The sequence below is a fragment of the Alosa alosa genome, chromosome 2, assembly GCF_017589495.1.
Source record: "Alosa alosa isolate M-15738 ecotype Scorff River chromosome 2, AALO_Geno_1.1, whole genome shotgun sequence".
NCBI lineage: Eukaryota > Metazoa > Chordata > Actinopteri > Clupeiformes > Clupeidae > Alosa > Alosa alosa.
Window position 1 is genome coordinate 5,755,570 of NC_063190.1, and position 24,342 is coordinate 5,779,911.

The 24,342-nt window shown below is 40.6% G+C and overlaps 1 protein-coding gene across 2 annotated transcripts; it reads left to right on the forward strand.

Annotated features, from left to right (window-relative positions):
• The first annotated feature begins 329 nt into the window (after positions 1-329).
• On the forward strand, positions 330-7,336 carry mogat3b (monoacylglycerol O-acyltransferase 3b). 2 transcript variants are annotated; one of them, XM_048238091.1, is made up of 8 exons: positions 330-784; positions 1,274-1,362; positions 2,156-2,263; positions 2,401-2,471; positions 3,269-3,473; positions 5,186-5,360; positions 5,777-5,961; positions 6,141-7,336. In XM_048238091.1, the coding sequence occupies exons 2-8, from the start codon at positions 1,284-1,286 to the stop codon at positions 6,293-6,295; spliced, it is 978 nt and encodes a 325-aa protein (XP_048094048.1). In that variant the 5' UTR covers positions 330-784; positions 1,274-1,283; the 3' UTR covers positions 6,296-7,336. The 2 variants fall into 2 exon arrangements, with proteins under 2 accessions (XP_048094048.1, XP_048094049.1); XM_048238092.1 differs by lacking the exon at positions 330-784 and adding an exon at positions 797-815 and having other exon boundaries at positions 1,278-1,362.
• The last annotated feature ends 17,006 nt before the right edge of the window (positions 7,337-24,342 follow it).

The window sequence follows — 24,342 nt, forward strand, 5'->3', positions numbered from 1 at the left end:
ACTATGGTAATCACACTTTAGCTTCCACTTTGCAGAGATTATCATGTCCAACACCCATGGAGGATTACAAAAATCAATACTGGACTTTTGCTACCTCTGGTGATTTACTAAATGGTGATTTTTTTTTGTCTGGGCCCATGGACTGAAAGGGGAAGACGAAATAAAGACCAAACACACTAGACAAAGCTTTTCTACCTGCTGTGGAATACAGGTAAAACCACCTTCCCCTACTGCATGCCAGTGCAGCTGTTTGAGTCCATATTCTGCTGTCGGCCACAAGACTCCTCCCTCCATTACGACAGCTGTCACGTCTTTACGCTGTGGTGTACACGCGCACAAATGCAATGTTTTCTTTGGTGTCTTCCGTGTATGATGCATTAATCAAAACACCCTAATTATTTCTTTGATTAGGCTATAGATGCGATTAATGCCTCTTGAACGAAACGGGGTCGCTGTAATGACATTTAGACTTCGAATGCAAATACACTTATGCTGCTTTTATGTTTTCAAAAACGTTCGAAGCGAGAGTGCAGATTTGTGGATTGAAATGAATGCAAGACTGTGAAAAAGAATGTCTTGACATGAGCGTCCATACATATACGAGATTCACAGCGTGGACGCTATCGTTATCTGCAGCAATCAGATTGAACGGATCAAAGTGCATTGAGACATGAGGTCGTTTCGGGAGATCGGACACGCATAGAAGTGCTTGTGAAGCGCAATACTCTCAAAACGCATTCAGGAAGAGTTTCATGGTCTTACAGATGCGTCGACTCAGTTAAAGGTAGGCCTACTCGATTGAGAGCCTAATACAGGTATTTTATTTTATTCAAGAGTTATTCTATTGGTGCACATTCCATTGGTGCACATTCAAGTGTTTGCAATATAATTTAATTTAAAAGAAGCTTATCTTCTGTGTGCTAACTATAGGCAAAATAGTAGATAGCTTGAAATACATTTTTTATTGATTTTTGTTGTATTGCACAATGTTTTTTCTTTTTAAAATCACTCCAAGGACTGTCAGGTTTGATCATTGATCACCTAGTTAGTGACACAACCACAGGCAGTAAATCAGATTCTTAGCAAGAGATTACTTTATCCATATGATAATGGACTAGGGCATGGTGCAAATTAACATGCTGATTTGAGCGTGGTAGTAAATTTAGATTTGAACATTTATGATAAATCAAATTGTGATGTCAAACATAAAAATAATTCAATCAGAATATTACATTAATGATTATATTGATTATCTCTTTCTTGCTCTCACAAGGTAGCAAAACATGGAGAAAAACTCATACTGGAAAGAGTTAAAAGAGTCCATCAGTGTCGTACAGTTCATATATACATTCCTCTGCTTGGGTGAGAGTTTTATTTACATTTGTTTTGTCATCATTCAGTTCAAATACACAGTAGAGGTGAGTGATCAGTTATTGCTGGGAAAGTAAGCGGCTTTAAGTTATTTTCATTGAAACGTACATAGTTGGGTGTTGTCAGAGGAATACCGTAATCGTCATGTTAATATAGTGCAAAATTGTTTGTACAGTATGAATGTGCCAGGATCTTTCCTACAAGTAAAAACTGTTTTATCTTCATTGTACTTGTGAAGACAATTTATGCAACAGTGTTGTAGTTACTTTAACCCAATGATCCTCATTATCACAGGTTGACCCACATTATCATAGGGCCTCCCCCCAAAATTCTGGCAGCACCCCTTTAAATATTTGGCTACTGTTTGAGGTTGTAGCCTAAGCTTCATTATGTCCAATGAGTCATGAATATTTAAAACTCTTAAAACTTTAAAAATCACCATGGCCAAAGACATAGCTTAATGTGCAGGAATCATTCTGTCCTTTGTCATTTATTCATTTCATATCACAGTGAGTGTCCATGTTCATGGTGTTAAATCCTTCATGATACATAGCATTACTAACTGAACTGGTAAGTGAGCTGGGTTTGGGTATGACAGACCATTGCCTGTCAGTTTCGTACCAGCTGCTACTGTAAAAAAATCTATGTTGGCCTCTCTGCATTATTCATGAGACAAAGTGTGTCTGCAGATAAACAAACTTGGGATGGGGTACACGACTAAAATTGTTACAGTCAACGTTGTCAGTTGTTCCTTAATAATAAAGCATGTTGTTTTTCTGTGCAGGAGTGACATGTCTTCTCTTTATGACATACCTCATGTTTACATCTCTCTGGATTATCCCAGCACTGTACTTTTCCTGGGAAGTCTTGGACTGGCACACACCAGAACGAGGTAAAGAGCAAATACATGGAAATAAAAATCAGTTTTCTGGAAGGCATGATTTTCAAGTTTCATCAAATCTGTTATGTGCTGAAGTCTGTTGTAAGAGTTTCTGCATATTAAACTGTAATTTTCTCTATGGACTGTAGGGGGCAGAAGAACTGCATTTGTGCGAAACTTTCGAGTGTGGAAACACATGAGAAATTATTTTCCTGTGAAGGTAACTAGGAACGTTGTCACTTATGTAAACTGCAAAAACTACTTATAGCTACTAATTTTTTATTAGTACTAACTACTAATAAAATCTAATCAAGTGTTATTAATCTTATATCAAGATCAAAACATCTAGTTGGTATTGTTTTCAGTCTAAAGAGACTTACCTAGCGCTTTCTCGAGTAATCATTTGACTTAATTAAGAAGAGTTTGAATTATTTTAATACGTTTCATCCTGAAAACAAGCAAATTTGTCTGCCAGTGCATTAAACAATTTTGTCCTAGAATCAAGCAATTGTGGCTGCCAGTGTGTTGAGCAAATTTGCCTTTATAAGACTCCTTGAAATAAGTCAGTCTTTTTAAATTAAGTCAAAATGATCTTTCGAGAGAGTGCTAGGTAAGTCTCACACAGTCATATATTTTTTGATGTTAATAGAAGATTAATAACACTTGGTTAGATTTTATTTTTGCCGTATATTCATATGTATATAAATATTACTGTTCTTATTTTCAAGGAACAACAATGGTTATTATTGTTAATCGGTTATTAGTGGAGTGGTAGTGTGGTTGCAAATTGGCTAGCATGCAGTTGGCAAAAAAATAAAATATGGGTATGATTCCCCGCTGCCACTGTTGTGTGCCCTTCAGCATGGCACTTGATTCCGAGGTGCTCCAGGCAGACGAACCCCTGCAATTGGTATCTGTAGGTTGCTTTGGATAAAAGAGTCAGCAACATGCATGAATAAATAACTAGTATTGTGATATTGTTGTTTAAATTAAAACTGCACCTTCTCCCTACTTTAGTTGGTGAAGACAGCTGAGCTGAGCCCAAGTAAGAACTACATCCTGGGATCCCACCCCCATGGGATCATGTGTTGTGGAGCTTTCACCTGTTTTGGTACAGAGGCCTGTGGTTTCAAGGAGGCTTTCCCAGGAGTGACCTCCTGTCTGGCCACCCTGGGGGGACTCTTCCGGATACCGCTGTTCAGAGACTATATCATGGCCGCAGGTCAGCTTGAGTTGAGGACTTGAGGCGGAATGATTTGCAGATCCAAGTGATGAGTATTTGCAATGGAAGGATATTTGTTACACTTTTTTTGTAGATTATGATGGATGATATTTAGTTTATATTTTATATATGAATTTAAAAAATGTATGTCTTAATTTATATCCAGGGACTTTGTAGGTCAATTGTTAACAGAGTCTATTTAGATTTGTTTTTCATATATAAGATGTATAAGATACTTTACCCCAGGGGTCTCAAACTCAAATGAGCTGGGGGCCAATTCTGCCAACGTCATCTGATTGGAGGGCCGGCTATTTCTGAAAATGCAATGTTTTTTTTTTCAAATACCACACAAAACTGCAAACAGAAAGTGCAAGTGTTTTTATCTAGTTTTAGACACCTGTGCTAGCAACCTTAGCTTATAAATAAAATAATGATAAAATAAATATTAATACAAATTATAAAATAAATGAAAAACATAAAAAACAGGTATGTGTGTGTGTTTCACACCAAATAAAAATATTTCCTCTCATAACTTTTTTAAACCTGGCAAACTAGGCATCAGGGTTAAGAAAGCAACACCATTGGATTTTTATATCAAAATTTAAAAGGCCATGGCTTGAAAGTGGTCAGAGATAAAGTTATACTGTAAATGTAAAAATCTTTGAGTAAAACAAGTTTATGAAGGGGGTAAATTTACCCATCTAATTTGTCACTGGATGGCAAGCACCTCAAATTATGCACCTTTCAGTAAATACTGGATGAACATATGTAAGCAGGTTTACTTTCCTTTTTTCATATTACCCACATAACAAATTAACAGAAAAACACCTAAGATGTATACCAACACCTAAGATGTTGTGGTTTAGTAATAGAGTACTACAATATAGGCCTACAATAAAGTATTCTGGTCAAACAGTTCCTATCGCGGGTAATCTGCAGTACCCAGAAATTCGCATCATATTGCGGGTGACTTTGTAGTTCTTTAGAGCCCTATTTCTACTAGCCCTGCTGTCTGTACCACATCCATTACGGACACTATCATCACGATTACCACTGCAACCTCCAAGCTATGTTGGCCAGAGGGTCGAAACAAGCATGGTATGCTTAGTGTATACACGCACCTCCATTCACAGACGCACCGTGATCACTGTCATAGACGATCGATCATAATCTCCAAAAGGATATTCTCCTTCAGAATTAGAATAGGTGAATAACATAGCTTACCTAAGACTTCATCACACGTGAACGTTTTTCAACATTTGGTGTAGGCCTATTTCTGCTTAATTTCTGCAACACTGGCCTGCATCGCTTCCGCGTCAAATGCAAGTCTTTGTGTTTCTCGCGTGTAATACAAGTATTTCCTGAAAACTTTGCGCAGCGATTTTGGGTTTGATTCAAGCTCTGGATGTCTTGCACATAGTGGAGCAGAGTAGGCCTACAAATGAGATTTGTCACCGTACCTGGATCTATCGTCTATTTTAATCAGTATCGTTGTTTGTCGCAATTAATAGCCTCAAGGGCCGGATTACATTATTATTTTGTCATACGTCGCGGGCCAGAATTGGGCAGGACGCGGGCCGGGTGTTTGAGACCCCTGCTTTACCCCATTTATCTCTTGTAGTCATCATCAGTAGCATGTAGTTTCTGTTTTGTTTTTTTTTCATACTGTATATAAAAACATTCTAGTCATTTACTTTTTTCTGATGTCACAGGCATTTATCCAGTAAGCAAGCCAAGTATTGAGCACCTGTTGACAAAGTGTGGAACTGGGAATGCAGTGGTCATCGTCGTCGGTGGTGCAGAAGAGTCCCTCACCTCCTCTCCAGGAGTCAACACTGTAGTCATGAAGAACAGGAAGGGCTTTGTCAAGCTGGCGCTTGAGTATGGGTGAGCCACAAATACGACAGAAAGACTTACGTTCTGTGGAAGAGGCAGAGTGCAATGTCCGAGTTGTGAAATGTGGTGTCACCGTCTCCTTAACCCTTGTGAAGATGCTAAATGTTCTCACTTTTCTAAGAGTATGTATTCTTATTCTTATTCGGTTCTGCACATGTATGGGTCAGGCTGTTAGCGGTGTAGTAGTCTATAGGAGGGAGTAAGGGGTTAAATGAACCACACCCACCGATGTGCTCTTTACAAAAGGCCAGAGCTTTGTAGTGAAGAGAGCTTTACTTTTGAGCTAATCAAATGTGCAAGCTGTTGATGTGGCCTTTTTAAAGGTGTTTGTTTGTTTTGTATTTAACAAAATACTGATAGTAGTTGACATAGTTTAATAATAAATAAATACTTTTTCCCTCCCTTAGAGCTGACCTGGTGCCAGTGTACTCGTTCGGTGAGAACGACCTCTTCAGGCAAGTGAAGTTTTCTGAGGGCAGCATGGGCCGTCGGTTTCAGGCCATCTTTAAGAAGGTCATGGGCTTCGCCCCGTGCCTCTTCAAGGGGGAGCGCTGGCTACTGATGCCCTACAAGAGTCCCGTCTTCACCGTCGGTCAGTACCAAGGACTCCAATGCTTCTTCAGTCTTCTGCTGTTGTTCATTATCTACACACATATAAGCCAACTATATGTAGTATTAACCACTAAGCATACGTTGATGAAGACACATCTCAACCCACAGACCTTTTTATTTCTTAAATAACCATTTACGCTTTCTCTTTAAACCTTCCAGTGGGAAGTCCCATCTCAGTGCCCAAGGTACCGTCTCCCTCTCAGGAACAGGTTGATCACTATCACCAGCTTTATATGGAAGGCTTAACCAAACTCTTCCACAAGCACAAGACTAGCTGTGGCCTGGAGGAAACCCACCAGATCTGCATCACTTAAATGCTGTTGCATTCCGGAATGAGACCGAGACCAAGCCAAAGACATTCCCAAAAGAGAAGTGCCTGTTTAAGCATCCATACAGGATGATTGATTATTTATGTTATTTTGTTGAAATGGTGCATAATAATGTTGTATCTGTTTACCAATTGTACAAAATGTTTAAAGATCATTAATTTATGATATTCAATTAGTCTTGTAAGATTTGGATGAATGTAGTGGCTCTGCATTGCTTTTATTCATGGGATGTATGGATGATTTTCATATAGATGGCAAAGAAATCTGTGAATATATTATACTTCTAAGTAATATTTCTGGACAAATGTCCACTTCAATCAGTGATTTCCTACTGAAAGGGGAATTCCGGCAGTCAGACAGCTACAGCGCTACACTCTGGGGGCAAGAAAATGGAGGCTCACGAATTTAGCCCCAGTATAGCAATGTCGCGGGTTTTTTGTACCGACGGTACTCAGTGACCTCGAGAAACTGAGATCTATGTGAAAAATCGCTGGAATTCCCTTTTGCCATCTTTTAAATTTAACTTGCTAATTGTTCAGCTACTTTCACATGATTTTATTAGCATGTTGACTGTTTCTATCATCTCCTTGCTGCTTTTGCCATGGTCTTTTTGATCTGCAGATGTGTTATTTTATTTACTTGCACCTAACATCCAATCAACAAAATGACCTAAGAAGCAAATTTGTAGTTGTCACTCACAGAACAGAACAGATCCCTCTATCTGTACATGAGGTTGCCAAGATAAATGCATATTCCACAAAAGACAACATAGCTTTGGAGAACATGAGGACAACATATAAGGACAAACAAAACTCAATAGTCAATGGTACATAAATAAATAATGTCAGAACTGGACACTTGGAATAAGTGGTAGCTCGGGAGACAGTTCTCCTGTATCAACCCATTGGAGGTTGTGAGGGTCCTGAACTTGTTTCAAGGGTTCCATGCACTGATCTCATCTGTTTATTTTGTGAAATATTATGTATGCTTTGTCAACTAATGATTGAAACTATTTTGTAAGTGCTATTCAGTCTGTGATGTTTGGATTTGGTAAGTCATATCTAAAGAAAGATAATTATCCACAACTTGGCAAAAAGGCTGAGAATAGGTGCTGATATCCAACAAAAGATTTCTGTGGGTTCCTGTACTTCTGCCTTAAAGGAGAAATCCGGCCGATTTGTACATGGGTCTTGATCGCTAGACGTCACCAGGTTCTGACGATAGGGAGATTTCTCTTTTAACTATGCTAATTTCCTCTTGTCCAATTGGCCAAATTTGACAAAGCTCTGATATATTAACGCTTACAGTTAAGAACAAAATTATTCATACCCCTGGCAAATATTGATTTAAAGGGGAACTTGGCAACTATTTCAACGTAATAAACCCGTTTAGAAATCATTTGGATGGTTAAATGACCTGTTCCGGTGAAAATGGTGACTTTCCCCGCTGCGCCTAGCGTCCTCAGGCGAAAAACCAACCTTGCAACATTGAGACTACTGTCCCGGAAAGAGAAGTGAGAAACAAGAAACTAGTTTTAAATCGTGTTTCTTACCTTGTAACATCCACATAGTTCTGCCAAACTTATGCTAACCGTTCGCTAGCTTGTAAACAAATCCATGTGCTTTATCGTTACCTTTTCCCTCTGTTTGAAATAGCATAATGCACAATTTCTCCAGCAGAGGGGGAAATCCTGCGAAGTTTCCCTTTAATGTTGATTTTCTCTAGACCAATCTGTTTGTTCTGACTGAAAATTGACACGGCCTCATGGCTTTGAAATATTTTATGAAAAATGGTCCAAAATGATTCGTACCCTTTTAAAATAATCAGTGGAAACATCTTTATTTGCATTCACAGCTCTCAAAATGGTTCTTATAAAACCTAATACCTTGTTTAGCTGTATGTTTTAAATCATTGTGTGGTTTAATGGTCCAATGCCGCCTATTGGAGTAGGTCTCTCAGTACACTGTCTGATCTCTTCCTCCAGAATCTTAATGTAGCTCCTTGTTTTGGTGTTACCGTTTACTTTGAGGAGGTCACCAGGTCCCCCTGGTTGAAAACCATCCCAAAAGAATAATTTTCCTACCCCCACACTTGAAATGCACATGGCGTCATTGGGGTTTAATGCTTCTTTTTTATGCCAATCTCAGGCCATGTCCCTGGGTCAAAAACAAATCCAGTGAGAGCTACATTCTTTGTCCAGTTGTGCCCTTATAAAGATTAAGCTGAGTTGTACATGTTTGGAGAAGTGATCCATGATCAGCATCCATGATGACCAAGTGGTCCATTTTGGGATGGGGAGAAAATTTAAACCACCAAAACACCATACCCACAGTGGAGAACAGTCATAGAAATGTATTAATTTTGGGTGTTTTTCAGACAATGGGACCTTGTGACACACCTTGTGAAGTAAATGGTAACACTAAAACAAAGGGCTACATTAAGACTTTTGGAGGAAAAGATCAGGCAGTGTACTGAGAGACCTACCCCAATAGGCGTTTTTGGGCAAGAAACACTTTAGGTGGGTTTAGCGTACATAGAAGAATGACTATACTGAAAAGGATCCCATGCCTAATGAGAATTATGGTGGAAGGGCTGTGATATTGTGGGGCTGTTTTTATCTGTCAATCTCTGCCAAGACACTAAAAGTGGGTCATGATTGGATCATTCATCAGGTCAATGAACCAAAACAAACGTCCAGATCAAAACAAAAATGGTTTACTGAGCACAAAATCAAGCTTCTGCCATTGCCATCTCAGTCCCCTGATTTAAAGCCCATAGAAAAACAGTGGGGTGAGTCAAAGAGGAGAATGCACATGTGTGGACCTAGGAATCTGAACAATCTGGGGAAATTTTGTAAAGACGAATGGTCTTAAATCCCTTGGTTTGTATTCTCCAACTTCATATGGGTGTCATAGGAGAATATTAAGAGCTGTTTTATTGTCAAAGGGTGGCTTAAGAAGGTATTACAAGGAAGGGTGCCAATTATTGTGTGTAAAAATTAATGTTTTTATAAAAAATATTTACTTCTTTATGAGATTTTCCTTTTTTTTAGATTAGCTTCCCTTCAATGTTTTTCCTCTTTGTTTCCATAGTGAGATTACAATAAATCACCAAAAGATTATTTAGTAAACTTTACCAAAGGTGCCAATAATTCTGGACGGTACTGTATAATTCAAAATCATATAGCCTGTAAATAGGTTATTTCCTGAAACCTCAATCTTCAAACAGGTTGAGGAAATGAACACAAGTCTCTCTGCCTCATTACTGCCTCTTCCTAGGCTACAATCAATAAAAAGTATCAACTTTGTTCTAACTTCAAACACAGAAAGATCTGTCAATACATTATCTGCTATCCTTTTCACAGAGTTCAGATGTCATGTTTCACATCACTGGCTTACTATATTACTGGTGAAATGAGGGGCATAAAATACTTCTGTTTTATGTCTCAGGCTATAAAGGCTATAGGGTCTAGGCTCTAAAGGCTGTGTTTTAAATACATTAATTACAATACATTCTGCATCAGTTATGCTTCCATTAGTCACGTGACGTAAGTTGAAATTGATATTGGTATCTATGTTCCCCAGTTTAGTTTTCTGTTAACACAGAAACGGTTACTGTTAGCACTCCTATTGTCCTTGTGTAAAATTGTTGCGTCATTTGAAGGCAAAATATATCATAACTATTATCCACTGTTTTGGGACAAGAAAAAAAACAGCTGCATGAACACAACACAACAGTGCAAATCTATTTCTTTTTCAAATGTCCATTACCACTGGTGCATGCCATGTTCGTGTTTAATTAACTCCAACCATTTCATAAGTTCCCTCAAGTGGAGGCCTATTAAACTGAGAAACATATGGCAGTGCTCAGAAGACCCCTTTGACAAGGTCCCAGAATAGTCCATGGAGAATGCAGTACTGAGGAAGATCTTTCCAGATTCAATAATGTGTAGTGGAGAGCTGGAAACATAGCACCCTGGGGGCCGGGGCTTTGGAAGCATATGATAATTTACCATGTTCCCATTTTCTGTGGTATAAATCTGGGGAGCATGTGAATGGCCGCAGTTTTAGCCTTCTTGCTAGAACGCCTGCCTCTCAGTCTCATCCGAAGGTTGAAAGCTCGAGTTTGGCATTTCACAGTGCTTTTCTACACAATGGGGCTCTATTGGTGCCATATCAAGTCCGGGGTGAGGGCAACAGAGTTTGTCTGCACAGGACATACACACAGCACATGATGCAGAAATGAAATTGCCAGAATCATCATCAATTCACACGAAAAATAGATGTTTGGGAAAAGGGAAGTGAAAATGTCAGACATTGCATCTTTTTATCTCAGCCTGTTAAATACGTAGGCTAAAGGCCACAAATAGTCATCCAATTCAACCATTTTCACTTATTCAAATGACTTCATAAGACAACAATACATACAGAAGATCAATTAAAGGAACCATATGTAAGATTGTGGCCAAAACTGGTACTGCAATCACTTTCAAAATACTGAAGAGCGGTGTATCCCCTCCCCCTCCCCCCTGACTCGAGGTTGCCAACCCGGATGGCGAAACACTACTGACTTCGTGATTAGTAGATAAGTGGAGGGTGGCGCATCAGGCCAAAACACAACATGACATGACAAAACAAAACATCAACATCAGTTGAGGGCTGCAACTTCACTTTTTAAATGACAATATCCTGGCCGGACTACTGTTGTCAGTGATATAAGTATTTGAAATGAACATGATTTCTTCATGTCTAGTGAAATATCAGGGCCATTTTATGATTAATTGAAATATTTTTCTTACATACGGCTCCTTTAAATCTATGCCACATTTTCAGAATCATTTGCTTTTCACCAACTTCTCATCGTCAAACTTCAATAAAAGTCATGTCTCATCATGTCCCTACTGTAGGCCTAATGCCATTGAAATTTATATGTAATGCACCTCTGCTAATTCCTGTAAACAAACAATGTTGTTGTTTGTTTGTCTAATTGGTCACTGTGTTAACTTGACTTAAAGGACAATTCCGGTGTTACATGGCAACTGGCTCCCATGTTAACTGGCTGCGTTGATGACGTTTCATGATTGATGACGAGTCTTTGACAGATGTGGCCGCTTGCAGATTTGTCACTTTCTGATATACTAGAGACGCACACAAATATGCATGACATGTTTAAAAGTCAAAATTGTATGTACTGTAGTACTACATGCACTGGACCATGAATATGCCACCCAAAAAACAAACATCTAAATAGCATAAATAAACACTATGTGGGTATCGAACCATAAATAAAATGACTTATTTGCTTGGTAATCAGACGTCTGTCCACTTGCACCACGAACCAGCTGACGACACTCACAAAAATTGACTTTAATTGTATGATTAAAAGAAGTCAGCTAACGTTATTATAATTGTAACAAGTTAACATAGCTGTTCATGTTATCTGGCTACCATGTTATCATGCTACCATTGCCCAAGCCATTTAGTAGACCTTCAAAGTGGTTAGGTTTTACAAACATTTCACTGAGGTTAGGCTGTGGCCGGCCGGCCGCCCCTACCTGAAGTGTCTGTAGAGGCACATGAACGTCAGCAAATAAATCAAATAAAAATGTGTTGCCTAATTGTGTATCCTTTTGTCCAGCCTATTCTTTTAAGAATTCAGTTCTGGAAACACAGGCATTGAAGCGCACACTACAATGGGCAGGAGAAGTCTATAACGTGTCCATATTTTACACAAAATTTGCGCACAGGGAGAGTCAAAACTCTTAGGCTTATAGGCTATTAAAGGAGAATTCCGGTGTGATATTGACCTAAAGTGTGTTGAAACATGATACCGAGTGTGAACGTATGTCTCATAGCCCATCTCGGCTTGTCCCCTGCACTCCAAAATCTGGCGCTAGTTAGCCGATGCTACCAACAGATTTTTCAATGGTGGTGCTTCGGCATAGGGCTAGCCATTCCACGGATTTGCATGCATTTGCATTTCTTGTAAGTAAACTACCAGTGCTTTTTCAAAGTTCTCAATGTCTCGTTTTAAATGTCAGGGCCCTTGGAAGTCTACCAATGAAGTGTGGAGATACATTGAGCCTCGTAAATGGTGTAAAACAGTGATTTATTTGCATGGCTAGCCCGATGCCGAAGCACCACCATTGAAAAAGCTGTTGGTAGCATCGGCTAACTAGCTACAGATTTTGGAGTGCAGGGGACAAGCCGAGATGGGCTATGAGACATACGTTCACTCTCGGTATCATGTTTCAACACACTTTAGGTCAATATCACACCGGAATTTTCCTTTAACGTTAATGTTGCTGACATGTAAACATGGGTTTAATGGTTTTTTATCCTTTATTTCCCAATGTGTAAGCTAGTGTTTCTCCTGTGGCGCAACAGGTTCATGCCTGTAAATTGCGTTTTCACGCAGTCGACATGGGTTCAATCCTCACCATCACACGTTTTTTTATTATTATTTATTTATTTTTAGACCAGCAACGCTTCCTCAATTTAGGCTACAGATTGTCAGTGAAATGTTTGAAAAGTTAACCATGATACTTTGAAGACCTACTGGCTTGGGCAACTAAGACAACACCATCAGCCGTGTTAACTTGTTACAATCATCAGCTTACTTCTTCTAATTGTATAGACTAACTGAAGTAAATTTCACTATAACTTATCAGCTGGTTCATGGCGCAAGTACGTAGATGAATGGTTATCATGTAAGAGGTTTCATTTAGGAAGTAGGTTCGATACCCACGTGGAATTATTAGGCTATTAGTCCATGAGCCACAGGGGGTCGTCACTACCACTTGGGGGGGCAAATTCTCACTATATTTTTCTGAAAGCTACATATCTCTGGAGTATAAAATGGTATGATAGCAAGTTGGATCTTGTAGCTTTGTGGCTGTACAGGCCTTCAAAGTTGACCTCTGATTTGAAAAAAAAGGAAATTCCGCCTATTGGCTTTTTTTGTTAAAACACTCATAAGAGCGCAGAAAATAATCCAAATCTTATTATTACTGATGCATATGTGGTGTTTGATGTTGGCATACATTTTTGTACGTGCACGTGTATGGCTAGGGTGTCCCATTACTTTAGGGAGCAAGGGGAAGTGCTATTTCCCCCTTGAAATCAACCCTCAAAATATAGCCAGGACCAATGCAGGCTTAAAACGAAGTGGGAGATGAAATAACCCAGGATACCGTGCGCTCAGCGAGCCGGCCAAATTTTTCATATATTTCCGCAAATAAGCATATTAAAATTGCGAAATATGTTGGAATATGTTAGTTTGATGCACATCTGATGGACTGGACTAGTTTTGAACACCAATGTTAGAAAATATCTCTCGAAGCTATCTGACGATGTTCATGATATCTGCTGAGTGCTTTGACAGAGTCTGCCCATCAAATAACGTTATATATCTGACAGGGCTCCGAACCGGTTCAAGGAACGAAAACGAAAACCGAAAACGAACGGAATTTTACGAGGAGCGGAAACGGAAACAAAAACAAAATGGTCTTCAACTGTTCCGGAACAGAAGCGTTATCCTGAAATCCACAAAACCGGTTAATAACGTTTTTTTTTTCGTTCTCTATATAACAGCCTAATAATTTGATTTCTGCAGTTTGAAAAAAAAAAAAATGAATAAATGGACCTTTGGTCCAAATGTGTAATGTCTTGCTGTTGTAATGTAACCTATCCGTCTGCCACTTCGGATCTTAGGCCAGCTCGTAGCGTAGGCTACTGAAACTGATTTGGAAATTGTTTGTAGCCTATGCTTAATAGCCTATTTTGCCTGTCCACGCCTTGTCGTTTCAAAGTCGGGATTTGAAATGTTTTGCTAATTATAGCCTATTCTATGTAGAAGAGTTAAACGGGAAATTTGAGATAGGCCTTGTCAGCAACAGAAAGGTTAGTTTATAAACAGGGTTGGAATTATAGCGCAAGCCTTTGAAGATCTCCGTATGGATAAAACTTAGGCTACAACCAGGTAAGGAGTTTAGCACGTATCCAGAAATATTTTTGATAAGAAATTATTTATAGGCATAGGTTAGGCCTACAGTAAGTCTGTAGGCTATGGGATGGATAGCCCATCTGAATGTTTTTGGATGCCGCCTGTGATTTATTATTTTTGGGCATAGCTACGGTATAGGCTAAATAATGAGTATGTCTATTCTAAGGTAAAGTCCACAAAAATAGACTTGATAGGCCCACCAAACACTGCCGGAACTTTAAGAACGAACGATATTTTGCGTTCCGAACCGGTTCAGGACCGATATGTTGGTGGAGGAACGCATGCAAGAACGAAAACGTTAAACATAGGCCTACCTGAACCGTTCGGAACGGAACGTTTGAAAAATTATTTGCCCTGAATTCTGATCTGGGATCTTTCGTCAATATTTAAGGTGTGTTCTGGCGTTCACATGAACACGAATATCTTTGTTGATTAACCAGACTCAGATAAACCAGCACAGCCCACACAACAATGACCGCTGGAACGGCATGTTCCTGAATGAAAATAGTAGCAGGCTACTACCGGTAGACACGTCGGCGCTGCGAAGACGCAGGTGAGCACGTTCGCTACACTAATTTGCATATAGTTCAAAAGCGGCCACTCTACCGAAACGACTCTGCTGTCTGTAACAGAAGCCTTAAAAGAAGCCAGGGCGACCGCTCGGTCATCAGTACTCATTCTGCTTGACTTATCGGCTGCCTTTGACACGGTTAATCACCGTATCCTTCTCTCTATACTACGCTGACGCCGAATCTCGGTTCTGCTCTCTCCTGGTTTGAATCCTACCTCACAGGGCCGCTCGTTTAGCATTATCATGGCTTGGTCAGCTATCCGCACCTCACCATCTCACCACAGGGGTCCCCCAGGGCTCAGTGCTGGGCCCCCTCCTCTTTGCTATCTACACCACCTCCTTGGGACAGATTATCCGTTCGCACGGCTTCTCATACCACTGCTATGCAGACGACACACAGCTCTATCTGTCCTTTCCACCTGACGACCCCCTGGTTTCAGCACGGATCTCAGATTGCCTTTCAGACATAGCTACATGGATGAAGGCACACCACCTCCAGCTGAACCTCTCAAAGACTGAACTGCTGGTCATCCCAGCTAAACCTACCAAACACCACGACATCAACATCAAATTTGACTCCCTGTCTGTTTCACCGACCAGGACTGCAAGAAATCTAGGAGTTGTTCTCGACAACCAACTAAACTTCTCAGATCATGTTGCCTCAGTAAGCCCGGTCATGCCGTTTAGCACTCTACAACATCACGGAAAATCAGGACTTACTTGACTCAAGATGCTACCCAACTTCTGGTTCAGGCAATAGTCATCTCACGACTCGACTACTGCAATGCCCTCCTGACAGGTCTCCCAGCCTGCGCAGTGAAACCACTTCAGATGATCCAGAGCAGCGGCGCCTGGTCTACAACCAACCCAGAAGGGCACATGTTACCCGCTGCTCATCCAGCTACACTGGCTACCTATGGCGGCCCGCATCAAATTCAAGTCTCTAACGCTTGCCTACAAAGTAGTCTCGGTTCTGCTCCCACCTACTTGAATGCCCTCATACAGACTTACACTACCTCCAGACCGCTCTGCGGCTCCTCTGACTAAGCGGCGTCTAGCTCTACCACCGATGCGCTCAAGCCAATCAAACTTTTCTCATCTGTTGTTCCTCGTTGGTGGAACACACTGCCAGTTCCTACAAGGGCAGGGACATCCTTTTCCACTTTCAAAAAACTCCTGAAGACCCAGCTCTTTAGAGAACATCTACTCTCATAGCAACACTTACAACAAGTCTTACTGATCCTAGCACTCACCAGCCGTTTTAAACTGACAAGTAACTGCTAAAAACAGCACTTACAGACGCACTTATTCTTACTGTACTCTAATGTTTTTTTGAAACTGTCCTAAAATTGTGAGAATTGTTCTAAAACTTACTGTTTACCATGTTGTTAGTCGCTTTGGTTAAAAAGCGTCAGCCAAATGTAATGTAATGTAATGTAATATAGTGGTGTCCCAATTCATAGGGAAAGATCTTCACCTCTAGCCTAGAAATCTAGACGCGCCCCTAGTCTAGCAACTCTCCGTTGGCTTGTGAGCTCCAGAAATCGAAACTTAATCAGGCCAATGAAATCGTGTATAGAGTCGTTAGGTGGGCTTAACATAATGATTGATGGCAGAGTTGCAACGGTTTAGCTTGAATTCCCTGCTACTTGAAAACAAATAAGATGGATGTTGCTGCTGGCGAACAGTGTGACACGAGTTAAGCTTTTATTAAGTTGGCAAACGTTTGAACTAGCCAACTAGCTCCGCTGGTGGGAAACGCATGAGACTCATAGCGCTGCCACTGTCCTATTGCGTGCAGAGGGAATTTGAAAGACAACGGATTATCCTGCCCCTCGGACTGAGCACTGCGAACGGTGAGTGCCCAGACCCTATATTTTAATGTGGGTCTGGCTTGTCAGGCTACTTCACCTCCACTTCCCTTGTCGAGGGGGCTTTAATGTTGAGGGCAATCAAAACGAAGTTGAAGTTTTAAGGGGGGAGAAATGGGACCGGTCCTAAGTGTGGTGCTATTTTGAGCCTTGTTAGTGGTATAGAAATAGCGATTTCTTTTTACTGTACGTGTGCCCTGAAGGCTAGCGTTAAACGCTAATTAGCGGTTTGCAATAAAACTGGTCACATTCGACTAGCATGAAAATAAATCCCAGCGAACGGCCGAACTCGGTACACATTTGTTATTAACCCCAGGTTCATTTTGCGCTGGAATTTTCCTTTAATGAACTCTTTCAGGTGCAGTTCTCTTTTACGGTGAGATTTCCAACCATGGGACACAGGAAGTGAAAGTGTCCAATGCTGCTGTAAATCCCCATAAATTGGTGTTGCCATCATCTGCCCACATGCCTACCATCATCTGCCCACACGATTAGACCCTCAGCTCCTTTTTAGCTATAGGCTTAACCCACTTACAGTGAATTATGGTAAGATAGACTAATGGTGTCAGACTGGGTTCTCTTTCAGTTGACATCACTTGACATCTCACTATGGGATACGCACCTTGTGTCATTATTCGCTGAAGCCCCTATTCAATCACAAGAGGCCCCACCTCCTCTTACAACATCTCCTGCACAGACCCAATTGCTTAATTTTTCACCTCTTCACTCGCGGTATCCCTATTTTAGCCCCTCGGTGGCGTCGCTAGTTCTGGGAAGCTTTGACTTTGGTGCTCTAAGTCAGTGGTTCTCAACCTTTTTTCAGTGATGTACCCCCTGTGAAATATTTTTCAGCCAAGTACCCCCTAACCAGTGCAAAGCATTTTTAGTTGAGAAAAAAGACTTAAAACAGAGCACTGTGCCATCAATGTCTAATTTATTAAACTTTGGAACTGATAAATATTAGGGCTGCAGCTATCGATTCTTTTTGTAATCGATTAATCTAGCACTTTATCGATCGATTAATCGATTTAATCGGATAACTTTTTTTTTTTTAATTTTTAAACAACCAAAACAAATAATGCATAAAGAAAATGACATTGCTGTAAAATGATCAAGCAATTGGCACAAAGATTTATTCTAACTCCAATTGGCACACAGATTTATTCTAACTCCAACATTTGGCTCCAAAACTAAGACCAATTTACCCATTTAGTGTTTATAAGTGCCAGTGCCAACAATTAAATAATGTTCAAAATACTCTCTCTGTAAAATTGCAACCTCTTCTGCATGACTTAGCTGGGCGAACAAAGCTGTCCATACTAGGTTGTGAAGTGCTGGGAGGGAGAAGAGGGAACGCAATGTAATGTATTAATAAGCACAACAAGTTTCATGCTGTAATCTAGACCTGACATCAAAGTAAATATCTGTTTTATGTAGATTTCTACACCTGTAGCATTTGCCATTAGGCTACTAACAAATATTTTTACCATTACTAAAAAATAGCCTACCATTAGGCTACTAACAAATAATTTTACCATTAGGCTACTAAAAATTATTTTTGGGGGTGAGCCTATTTGCTGTGGTAACCTAGCAACCTGTGTGTGTGTGTGTGCACTCGTGCGGTGCGTGAGAGAAGATGAGGGTGCATGCATGTGTATAAGAAGGGGTTCTTTTTAGGCATAACCTACTGTCTTGCAATTGAACGTGAATAAGTTTACTACTTAAAAACATCAAAGCTAAACATTATATCACGACATCGCTACAAATACAGTATGTGATTAAAATCAGCCAACATCAATGTAGGCTATAGGCTACGTAGATAGATAGATAGGCTAGATAAATTGATAGATTTATCGGTTTTCGGTTCAGATGCTTGTTCTTTTCCTTTTTGAGTAATGATCCCAAAACTTTACTTGAAAACTTTATAGACATTCTCTGCCATTTATGGACATCTTGACTCCGCAATTGCGCCAGCTAAATTCAGAATGTATCCGCGATTCAGCGCTAATGGTGTGCTTCCTGAACAACTGTCGTGTGGAACAATCAGATCCCCGCGGCATTATAGTCGCATCATAGGAATTTAACGAGGCTTCGAGGCAGGGTTTTTGCCTCGAGTAATTTTTGTAATCGAGTTATTCGAGTAACTCGATGAATCGTTTCAGCCCTAATAAATATCAATATATGTATGTATATTTTAAAATCTCACATTTCCCCTGGAGTGCCTTCACGTACCCCCATTTGAGAACCACTGCTCTAAGTGATGTTGGGTAACGTCACTTCTGTTGACGTTCAAACAAAACAGAGAGCTAGCTCGCTACTCCCTCCCTTGCAATTGAAACTCTCCCAAATGTGCATAATTATTGTCTGAGGTTTTTTTTACAGTGTATTCGAGGCACAGGCAGCTAGCGGATGGTGAGGTGATGTATGTTGTATGTGACAAAAAATGTTTTAGCTTAGAAACTACGTAACATTGCTTAAGGCCCGGGACACACCAAGCCGATTATCGGCCGTCGTCGGATAAGGTCGGTGATTTGAGTCTGTTCCGTGTGTCTCATGCCATTAGTCGGAGGAGCCGTCGGCATTCATTTTGGCCGATTTGACAAGTCAAAGTCATTGACATTTGACATGTCAAATCGGCCAGTGGAAGTCGGCCTCAATGACCATCTGATTGGTGGAGTGCTAGCCCTTGACTAAACATTTTCGGATTAGTATGACAATTAGCACTACATTCAGCAATGTAAGTTATGAACCCATCTTGATAAACTATCCAAACATATTTTTGCTAGAACTAGTAGATTACCACACAGTTGCTGAACGTATGTTATTTCGGGTTAATTTGCAACAACATACGAGTTTAACCAAAGTCCTTAGTTGCTACCTAGCTAGAACATCACTAGCAGTTCCCATTCGCTTTTCGTTTACTGTGCTAACGTTAGCTAGCTAGCTTGATTAACGGGCAAAAATAAACTATTTATTCTAAAAAGTGTTTCATTAGAATCACACACATAGCCTAGAAATCTAGACGCGCCCCTAGCGGCAGCAAATTACATTTGCTGCCAGGGCTAGTCTAGCAACTCTCCGTTGGCTTGTGAGCTCCAGAAATCGAAACTTAATCAGGCATTGAAATCGTGTATAGAGTCGTTTGGTGGGCTTAACATATTGATTGATGGCACAGTTGCAACGGTTTGGCTTGAATTCCCTGCTACTTGAAAACAAATATCCTATTGCATGCAGAGGGAATTTGCAATACAACTGATTATCCCGCCCCTCGGACTGAGCACTGCGAACGGTGAGTGCCCAGACCCTACATTTTAATGTGGGTCTGGCTCGGCAGGCTATCACACACAAGCAATGACAATAAAATAGTACACAATATATATTTATATTTATTTAATGCTTAGTCAGAGAAGTCCGATACTAGTGCTATTTCGTTCCATTGGCGAATTCTTACCAATAGATTAATCTTGTTAACTAGACAATCTTTCCGGCCCTGAATCTTTTAGCTCTGCCTGCTGTAATGGAAATGTATTAGGTCTCATGCATGCGCTAAACGTACGCTCAGTGTTGCTTCGGTGTGTTCCCAGGCACTTTTTTGACCGACTCGGGGAGACGGGAGCCGACTGATCAGTCCAACTGCTTTTCTGCCGACGGTCGGCCGTCGGCTTGGTGTGTCCCGGCCCTAAAGCACCTTTAACAGACTTCAGAACAAGCTACCACTCGTAACTCGCTAGCTAGCTCCCCAGCTATCTGGCTTTTTACTTCCTAGGTTAGCCTACCGGTTGCCTACTAAGCTAACAAGCATTTTTCTCGTTGACGAGCAAGCTCACCAGCTACAGTATGTCTGCTCAATGGAGAACCAACCCCAAGAAGGTCTAAGAACCATTGTGCCCTTGTCCAAGCGCCTGCGGATTTAATATTGTGTCCAGAGTCACACATCCCATGTGCCCAGTTTGCCTCAATCAAGGCATTCTCTGGCAGCGGTCGACCTTCTTGGATCAGTGAGGACCCGGTGTTGGAAACCCTCTCTGATGAAGATTCTGAGTTAGCTAGCAAGGATTGGGCTGACCAGCTAAATCCTTCGGCGGAGCTAGTCATTGACTCAGGCGCTTTCTATATCCCATAGTGAGATAGTCAAGCAAAGTCGACCGAAAGAAAATTATTCTCTGAGGGAGATGAGCGAGACATCTCACCAGATTGCCCCAAATGCCTTCTGCGAAGAGCTAGTTTTCCTGGAATGAGGAAATTGGGCATATGCAGGAGATGTTGTAAGAGGAGGCGGTGCCTCTTGTTGCACTGACCAATAGCGACTAAAGGCGTGATTGAATAAGGCTTCGGTCAGAGCCCGTTTATGGAGAGCCGGATCACTCCCTATTAACTCCGTTGTACCTGCAACCTGCTGCAGTTCCGCTAGGGGCGATCACGAATAAGTGCAAAAACAATGGGGGACTATGGAGCTAGACGGCTAAATGTGTCTCTTTCACATGGTTGTCGTTGAAAAATCGAAGATTTCTGCAAGATCCATATGGATTATAGGTCAAAAGTTGAATGAACGAGTACTTACGTCCTTTCGATTTCTTACAGGTTGGGTCGTTGTTGCCCACAACTCTCTAGCTTTCTGCTAATGAATGACTGTCATTGACGCATTTGAAAGGCTTTTTAGAACAAATAAGTGACTCAAAAAATATAATACTCAGCGGTGTGTATTTTCTCTGCCCCCTCTTTTGCATGCAACGTTTAAATTTCTGGCCAAAAAATTATATCCCGAGAAAAGTGGATTTGAGGGGTATAGCTCCATAGACCTCCATTAATTCTGCACTTATTCGTGAGCGCCCTCATGTGGAACCAGAAAAGGAACTGCAACCAGTTCAGAAACAGGAAATTTCCCGAGAGTGGCGGTTCTCTTATTAGACATTCTCTGCTTCGGTGAATAACCATGCAAGGGGCGTATCCCATAGTGATATGTCTCGGTCATCTCCCTCAGAGAATCAGGGTTACATAAAGTAACCTATAGTTACTGCATGCCACTCATAGAAGTTGCACCTTCTTTTATATATCAATTTACATCCCCAAGAATGTCCATGGAAATGTTCAACAAGTAATGTCAACTATTTAACTAATTACACTGATGATGCAAAGTTCACTAGTTAGCAAACTATTGAAACTAATATGGAATGTTTTGGTGTTTATGAACAGGAATGGGGGCAAATTTCCATCTAGCGTAGCAGAGTAAAACATGCATACTTCCGTCAATAAAGCGTTTCATCCCAGCACATGTATACTTGCTAAAGTTGTAGGGGGAGCTCCATAGAGAAAAATGTGACAACAAAAGTGAGAAATTGGTGAAGAAATTACTGGAGTTAGGCTACAGAACGGTCCTTTAATGTCCTATGGTGTGACAAACATAAAACAACCAAAAACAATTGGGCATTACTTTAGGGAAGATACAATTATCAGTTTTTCTTTTTTTCTTTCTTTTTTGCACTTGCCACTTTGCCCCCCCCCCCCCCCACCCCACACACACACCCCACCCCACACACAGGTACACCCCTCCACACACACCATTACACCATACCCCCCAAACACACACACACCATAACCCCCCCATACACACACACCATTTCATCACCCCCCCTTCCCCACACACACACACACACATAAACATACCACCCCCTCCCACACACACACACAGGTACACCCCCTCCACACACGACAATAAACAAAAATAGACAAAAATCCAGGACAATAAATTTGACCGGTTTCTTCAAGTATCCCACTCCAGTTGCTATTCTCTTCGAAAAAAGAGCTGTCAAACTGTAGCCTGGCGGGCCATCCTATCATTGAAATGTATAGTCTGGAATCGAACCATTCACCTCGCTTAATCCAAGGGGCGGGCAGAGAATTGTCTTTCAAACTGCCTAGGCATGCAATAGGCCAGCGCTACGACCATATCCGTAAACCGGTCGGCAAAACGGCAAATACATCCTTCTTCGAAAGGAATTACTTAAGTGCATTGTGTTGCTCAACTTTCAAAAAAAAAAAAAAAAAAGTCCAACTCCTCCAAAGTTGACGCCAACGCCGATTCAAACAACCGCTCTTCATTCGCCATAGCCACCTTCCTTGTTGTTCATCGTCGCAGGACTGTCGTTATCCTGTTAAGCCCGCTTTAAGACTCTCTAACAAAATAGAAGCTGTGATTGGATGGCGTCCCGCGTCAGCCAATAGAAATCCCTATGGTTTGATACTAGATGTACAGGCTGAGCAAATTAATTAGCCGCCGCTAGGGTGTGTTTAGATTTCTAGGCTAGTCAAACTGCAGAACACAAGGAGCCTCACTGCTAGCAATGAACAATGAAAATGAATGGGTATGTCTGTCTGTCGATTACAATATAAATCAAACTTTAGTTCCATATTCATTTTGCAATAAATGTGAAACATGATGGAGAATTACTAAATGAGAGACCATCAAAATATTAACGGCTTTATTTTAATGCAAGGATGAGAACTTGCACTGTACCTGCACTGTGTACTTTTCTAGTTCTTACCATTGTCATCATCATCATCATTATATCTTTTATCTATTTTATTTGTTTAGAATCAAAAAACTCCAAGGCACTCTCTATTGAAAAAGTCAAAAAGCCTTTATTATTATGGCTTGTTTAAGTTAACCTTCTAAAAAACTCCAACGCGTTTCGGCTACATGCCTTCTTCCTGGAGTTAAGCAAGCTTGAGTTTGCGTTTCGGCTACATGCCTTCTTCTGGGAGTTAAGCAAGCTTGAGCTTGCTCAACGTGTTGGAGTTTTTTAGAAGGTTAACTTAGACAACATGGCTTCTTCTTTACATTCAGTCAAATCAAATCTACAAACAGGTTTATAATCCTAAAAAATGCCTACACGGCTTTTTAATCATTAATCATTAATCATATATTACTTCTGATACATTAATCATCTGATTGGAGGATTGGTTTAAGCTAACTAAAGTATACATTTTGCAGCACCTCATAGCCAGCAACCTGACTACAAAGAGCTGACAGAAGTCAAAAGTGCAGTGACAAATCTAGGTGTTCTTTAACTTCACTGTCATCTGAATTACATGGTAAGTGTTCAGGGCATTCAAGGCATTAGTCTAAAAGGTGTGGGACTGCACACTGTCTTACAACACACACACATACAGTACCCTCCAGAGTTATTGGCACCTCTGCTAAAGTTGATTAAAAACGGGTATAAAAAATAATCTGTTGGTGATTTATTGTAATCTCACAATGAAAAAATAGGAAAAATCCAACCTTGAAGTGAAGCAAATTTATTTTGAGAAAAAGGAAAATCTCATAAAGAAATAAATATTTTTAACAAAAACATGTTGTTCATAATTATTGGAACCCCTGCTTATAATACCTTCTTAAGCCTCCCTTTGCTAAAAAAAACAGCTTGTAATATTCACCTATGACACACCATAAAGTTGGAGAATACAAAGCAAGAGATTTAAGACCGTTCGTCTTTACAAAATCTCCCCAGATCGTCCAGATTTCTAGGTCCACACTTGTGCATGCTCCTCTTTGACTCACCCCACTATTTTTCAATGGAGTTTAG